This window comes from Mangifera indica, unplaced genomic scaffold (assembly GCF_011075055.1).
Source record: "Mangifera indica cultivar Alphonso unplaced genomic scaffold, CATAS_Mindica_2.1 Un_0054, whole genome shotgun sequence".
Lineage (NCBI taxonomy): Eukaryota > Viridiplantae > Streptophyta > Magnoliopsida > Sapindales > Anacardiaceae > Mangifera > Mangifera indica.
The window spans coordinates 26368-33329 of NW_025401146.1; the positions used below are offsets into that span (position 1 = coordinate 26368).

Consider the following 6962-nt stretch of genomic DNA (forward strand, 5'->3'; position numbering starts at 1 on the left):
CCAACAAATAGATCTGTGCGATTTGTGTTGATTGTACATCAATTGACTCATTTGTAGGTCATTCCGGAGGCATAACACCAATAGAGATGGGAGGTTAGCTAGCTTTAGTTGCCAGAGAAGGAAGAGAAAAATTGCAAATCCTAGCAGGAGAAAAATGTAATTTTTAAAACTTAGGCTACAAGAAAATTGTGATTTTTTAAAATTAAGGTGGGAAATGAGATTTTTTTTTCATATTATTAGTTAAATGATAATTATACCCTTATATTTAGTATATTTTGTTAATTTTAATAGTTAACAAGTGAGTATTTGAGTTTTTAAAATTTATCAGATGAGAGTTTAAGAATGGATTAAACCTTGGGTCGAAATAAGTCTTTTGGCCTATTTGTAAATAGAGCAATGTTATGTATACACATTTTTTATACACAATTTGGGTACAAAATAATGTGTTATCAAGTAATTATGTGTTATTTTATCTTTAATTCAACATAAATTAATCACATCATAATAAACCATTTGTGTACCTAAATTATATACTGAAGGTGTGTATACATAGTTTGATTGTTGTAAATATTATCACCATTCAATCGAGAGATGTTCTTATAGTCTGAAATAACATAATCGTGAATATAAACTCCTAAGTGTCAAGACAAACCACGGTAAAAATCTCGTCTTTATTATTCCCTCACATATTCTTGATTACATCTAATCATCAACAACAGTCGTTCAAGGAAAAACTGGAAAACTTTAAGATCTAAACATATCTAATATAATTACCCAATTAACACATCCTTTAATCCTCTAAATGAAGGATTGTATAGAAATGTAAGAGTGATTGTCTTGTATAACTTATAGTGAATATGTTGAATTTTAGCTAAAATATTGAATAACATAATATAATATATAGGCTCTTAAACAATAAATCAAATCACTTTAAAAACATTTTTGTTCTACCGACCTTAATTGACAAAGAGAGAATTTGGACTTTTGAACATATGGATTAGAGTAAGCAATGAGCTAATAACATTTGATTTTATATTTTGTGACGACCAGGACAAATCTTTATAATTTACATGATAAAAACTTTAAGAGTTTGAATAAGTAATTTAGATACAAATTTATACTAATTAACATCACTTTCAAAATTAAGCGCAAAATTTCCATTAATCTTTTCTAATGTTCAATTAAAATGCAGATTATATCTAATCAATTAATTTTCGAAATTACAAGATTCTTATGTGTAATGATATAAATCATAATGAATTTTCTTTTAATTGAAATTGTCAAGAAACCTCCTTGTTGTTCCCCTAAAGAAAGCAAAGACCTATCATAATTTTTGTGGCGACAAAAATTGTTTTTAGATTATATAATATACCATTATGTAACTTTTAACAATAAATTGCTGAACCCGAAAGGTAATTTAGGTAGTAAAAGAGTAGAGTTCAAATTTTCTTTAACGACATATCAAGATCTTTTTTTTATTTATCTGGTTAAATGATTATGGGGTCAATTTGTAAAATACAAAATGGTCGTGAATAATTTGGAACGAAAATTGTGAAGAAAAAAAAAATTTTGGATGTTAGGTCACGGAATTATTATGGGAAGGAGACCAGTTAAAATTTGTGTCAATATACTTGGAATAAATCTTTTTCCTGATGCCGATTGTACATGACAAAGCAATCTTTAACATAAAAATATTTACAAATTGTCAAAGTTGAAGGACTGCTAATTCATTGGACCAATTTGTTTCTGGGCTTTGATAAAGTCTTCATTTGACTTCTCTTATCAACATCGTTGTCTTCATCATCCAAAATTTTGTATTATTCCCCAAATTAATTAATTTCTGCCTGATTCCAGAATGAAATTATGTCATGTATTTACGTCTAGAATGTGAATAATTAAATGAAACAATTTTTTATTAATTCATATAAATGATACCTACATAAGATAAATCATATAATAGAAATTCTAAAGAATTTTTTCAAGTAACTTTCAGTAATTGAAATAAGGACTAGAATCTTAACTATCAAAAAATTTTTATTAAGCCATCCAGGCTTTATCTCTAAATATCCTAAAGGACTTAATTATTAATAATCTCCTCTATAAAAGTCTTTCGTGATACCTCTACTAGGCAGAGAAGGCTTTCGTCTGAATGATTCCAATGAGAAACAAAATCTCTCTTCTCTTATGGCTGCCGATCCTGTACAGTCTTACCTTTACTTTGCTCATCAACAACACTTTTTCCCAAGACAATCGACAGGTAAAGGTTATCTCTTTAAGAAAATCATCGGCTTCAGCTAAGTGATGAGTTATGTTTTTCCTATTTACGTCCGCTTTATAATATTCAATATATGGTGCAGGCTTATATTGTTTACATGGGAAACCAGCCAGAGGGCGAAATCATCTCCGCCTCTGCTCTTCACTTAAGCATGCTACGGGAAGTTCTTGGCAGGTTAACCATAATTAGATTATCAAAATACGTGCATGCTGTTATTGCTAGTTATTAAGATGTGAAAATCCAAGGCTCGTGCCTTGTACGTGGCTTAGTAGCCCCCAACGCCCATGCAGGGTATGTGTTAACTTCGAAATACTGCACTGTAGATATCACCACCCTCGTCACATAATTGTGGTTGAGAGACATGGTGATAACTTTGATATCAAATAATATGAATTACGGAAGAATTCATATTTCATAAACTTGTTATTGAGATTGAATAACCCAAAATTATATAAATTCTATCCTAAACACTCTTATTTTCTAACATGAAATACAAATTTTATATCTTACACTTGAATCCTAACATTCAACTGTAATTTTAGTTTGGCTTCATTTTGTTTTATATTCAACGCGGTTGCTGTCAGGTTTATAAATGTATACTTTTTTAATTAATGACTGCATCAGGGTTCAAAATTAAATAACAATACAAGCCTATCTCCTGCATATTCGACTTGGAGTTAATTAAAACTAAAGATAGTCACATCTGTATTAATGGTTTCAGCAACATTGGTCCGGAATCTCTACTGCGCGTCTTCAAGAGAAGTTTCCAGGGATTTGTGGTGAAGCTGACTGAGGATGAAGCTCGAAAAATGGCCAGTGGGTGGACATTAATTAAATTATAATATCATTTTCTTTCAAATTAATTTATAAGTTCAACTTTGGTGTATTAATATTGTAGCCTTGATATTTATGATTAGTGTTGCGGGGCGTAGCATCAGTATTTCCAAACCGAAAGAGAAATCTCCATACAACAAGGTCATGGGATTTTATAGGTTTTCCTCGACAAGTTCGAAGAGCAACAATTGAAGGTGACATCATCGTCGGAATGCTTGACACTGGAATTTGGCCGGAGTCTTCTAGCTTTGATGATAAAGGCTTCGGCCCACTGCCCACCAAATGGAAGGGCACTTGCCAAGCCTCCTCCAATTTCACTTGCAACAAGTAAATCGCATTTGTTAATTAATTACGCCAATTAATTAATTAACATAAATAACACTTTTACATTCAAAATTAAACTTTGTCAACAATATTAGGATGTAAAGTTACCATTTTATTCCAATTATTTTTTTTAATTATCATATAATCTTACATTAACAATAAACAATCTTTTAAATATCTAAATTATAAAAAAAAAAAAACCTCTTATTTTTATTTTAAAAAAAAACCACTTCCACTTCTTCCTCTCTAGCTATAAATAGGAGTGATTTTGTCACATAATTATTTATTAGGGGATAAACTATAATTTTAAAAAATATTGATATCTTTTTGAAACTTTAAGGGGTTATTGGAAATTTTAAAAAATGGGGGGTCTTTGAAATTTTTTTGAAATATTAATCTACACCTGATAATTTAAAAAATAACAATTACACCTAAAAAATGGAACAAATATAACAAATTATGTGTATTTTGCTCTTAATAAAACAACTATTATGGTCATATTATAGCTTTGAAAAATATGGGGCTTTAAAAAGATTCCAAAGATTAATTTGTGAGTTTTTAAATATTTTTAAGAGTTAAATTATCATGTTTGAAATATTTGAATATGGTAGAAAGTTGTCTTTTTATTTTTTTAAATTAAGAATAATAAAACTACCTTTTTTTGACGAATCGAAGCGATATAAAATTGAATCTTAGTGGATCATGTAAAACTATTATTTTACTGTTAATCTATTAGATTTTTTTAAAATTGAGTTTGATTTTTGGTGAAAAATATTATTTCTATCAAAGTTTTAGGCCAAACATTGGGTGGAAAAGTGTTATTTATTTTCTTTCCTTTTTTAAATTAGTTGGGGATTTGATATTTTTTTATTTTTTTGATATTTTAAAAAGATTTCTTGCCCGCTCAAGTTTCTAGTTTCCACAATGGGCCCATACACCCAGTAAGGTCTAACCGTAACATTTTCAGACTAATTTCCAACCGCCATCCATGTTTCTTACAACACGACGTCCGTTATGCAGCAAAATCATAGGGGCAAAATACTACCGAAGTGATGGACAATTTCCTCCAGGTGACATAATTTCTCCAAGGGATGGGCATGGCCATGGCTCGCACACTGCATCAACAGCAGCCGGTAACTTGGTTAGCAAGGCAAGTCTATACGGGCTTGCCAGGGGAACCGCCAGGGGCGGCGTCCCATCAGCTCGTATTGCGGTGTACAAAGTATGCTGGTCAGACGGTTGCTACGATGCTGACATTCTTGCTGCATTTGATGATGCCATTGCTGATGGCGTAGACATTATATCTATTTCAATTGGAGGGCCAATTTCTAGAGAGTATTTCTTTGATGCAACAGCCATTGGAGCTTTTCACGCCATGAGGAAGGGGATATTAACGTCTGCTTCTGCTGGCAATTATGGCCCTTCTCCTGGAAGTATCACCAATGTTGCTCCATGGTTTCTTTCTGTGGCCGCTAGCACCATTGATAGGAAGTTTTTTACCACGCTGCAATTGGGAAACAACCGAACTTACCAGGTAATTAACTGCCATGCCAAGTTAAGTTCCAACAGCAAAATAGTTTTTTCAGGTTTTAAAAATTTTTCTGTTGCTTGTAGGGAGTATCAATAAACACAGCTACTCTTAATGGTATGCCTCCTCTTATTTATGGCGGAGATGCGCCAAATACTTCTGCAGGTTACACAAATTATTCGTCAAGGTCAATTTTCTTCTCTTTTTCAATTAATAAATTAGAATCTCAAAAGACAAAAATAAATTTCAATAATGAGAATTGTTGCCAAAATGCAGTTTTTGCTCTGAGGACTCGTTGGATCGAAATTTGGTGAAGGGAAAAATCGTTGTTTGTGATATTCTGGATACAGGGAAAGGACCATTTTACGCTGGAGCAGCTGGTACTCTGATGATTGGCGAAAACGAGAGAGACGTTGCATTCAGTTTTCCCTTGCCTACATCTTACATTGACACAGCCGATGGTGACAAAGTTATGCGCTACCTACGCTCAACCAGGTCTCATTTTAACCCTTTTCCACTTGGAAATTTTTAAAAATTCTTCTTATACAACATTGGATCACGATTTTATCAACAACTATTCTGTCACAGTAAAGCGACTGCAACTTTGTTTAAGAGTCATGAGGCTAATGACCCATTGGCTCCTTATGTAGTCTCATTTTCCTCCAGGGGTCCAAATCCTGTAACCTTGGATATTCTGAAGGTAACTGCTTGATTATGGAGCTACATATACATTAGTGATTTGACTCCATTTGTTATGAGATTATTAATCTATCGATTTGCAACATTTAACTGTCACCGCAGCCAGATTTAGCTGCCCCAGGAGTTGACATTCTAGCTGCGTGGTCTCTTGTTAACCCGATTTCTAAAACTAAAGGGGATAATAGATTTGCTCCTTACAATATAATCTCGGGGACATCAATGGCTTGCCCACATGCTACTGCGGCAGCTGCCTACGTCAAATCCTTTCACCCAACATGGTCCCCTGATGCTATCAGATCCGCTTTAATGACTACTGGTATTACTAATATAATTGGCTAAAAGTTGTACTGTTGATCTTCCCAAATTAACTTTCATTTTAGTTTAACACTTTTTCTTATTTGCTCTTTGCAGCTACTCCTATGAGTTCAGAATCAAACCCGGAAGCTGAATTTGCTTATGGCGCAGGCCAAATAAATCCCATTAGAGCTCTAAATCCCGGTTTGGTGTATGACACTGAGGGCATTGATTACATAAAATTCTTATGTGGCCAAGGATACAAGAACTCAATTCTTCGGCTTGTTACTGGTGACAACAGTAGTTGCTCAAAAACAATTAATGGAACAGTTTGGGATCTTAACTATCCTTCGTTTGCCATTTCTGCCGAAACATCAAGATCACAGAGTATTAGTCAGGTCTTTAATCGCGTTGTAACGAATGTCGGATCACCATCGTCTATTTATAAAGCTTCTGTGACAACCCCGGAAGGACTCAAAATCCAGGCAAAACCTGACACTCTAAATTTCAGATCTCTGGGAGAAAAGCAATCCTTTAAACTCACCGTTGAAGGAGCAATAGGCCAATCCGTAGCGTCTGCTTCTTTAGTCTGGGATGATGGTGTTCATCAAGTGAGGAGCCCCATCATTGTGTATCTTGTGTCAAGCTAAAAATCATACTAATTGTATTTGGTTTGCGTCAATAGCCATTAGGCTAATCAAAATAATACTGTTTATTCACCTGGGAATTTTTCTGATTCTGGATTAATTGTTGTTGTGATTGTAATTGTGTTTAATATACTATTAAAATTATCTTTTATAATTACTATATTTATTCAAATTTAACCCTTTTACTATAAATATGAACAGTGATAGATCTCAAAAATTAAAAAAAGACAGACAAGTCAACTATTATCATCATATATATTAGTGAATTTTCTTGTAAAATAATTATATCAACTCAATTACGATACTGTGAACATAAGCCATTAGAGTTTTTTTTTTTAAATCAAACCACGTAAAAATTATT

General features: G+C 32.8%; 1 protein-coding gene across 1 annotated transcript; it reads left to right on the top strand.

Annotated features, from left to right (window-relative positions):
- Positions 1-2357: 2357 nt before the first annotated feature.
- LOC123206965 (cucumisin-like) lies at positions 2358-6604 on the top strand. Its single transcript, XM_044624260.1, has 9 exons — positions 2358-2449; positions 2997-3091; positions 3193-3436; positions 4454-4967; positions 5048-5148; positions 5238-5456; positions 5550-5661; positions 5763-5976; positions 6072-6604. The coding sequence occupies exons 1-9, from the start codon at positions 2373-2375 to the stop codon at positions 6602-6604; spliced, it is 2109 nt and encodes a 702-aa protein (XP_044480195.1). The 5' UTR covers positions 2358-2372.
- Positions 6605-6962: the final 358 nt, after the last annotated feature.

What these genes read in the sequence shown, in the direction of transcription:
- LOC123206965 (XM_044624260.1), top strand. Translation starts at nt 2,373, where the DNA reads ATGGGAAACCAGCCAGAGGGCGAAATCATCTCCGCCTCTGCTCTTCAC. An exon ending in TCCAATTTCACTTGCAACAA is followed by an intron (nt 3,437 to 4,453) that starts GTAAATCGCATT and finishes TCCGTTATGCAG; the next exon opens with CAAAATCATAGGGGCAAAAT. An exon ending in TACACAAATTATTCGTCAAG is followed by an intron (nt 5,149 to 5,237) that starts GTCAATTTTCTT and finishes GCCAAAATGCAG; the next exon opens with TTTTTGCTCTGAGGACTCGT.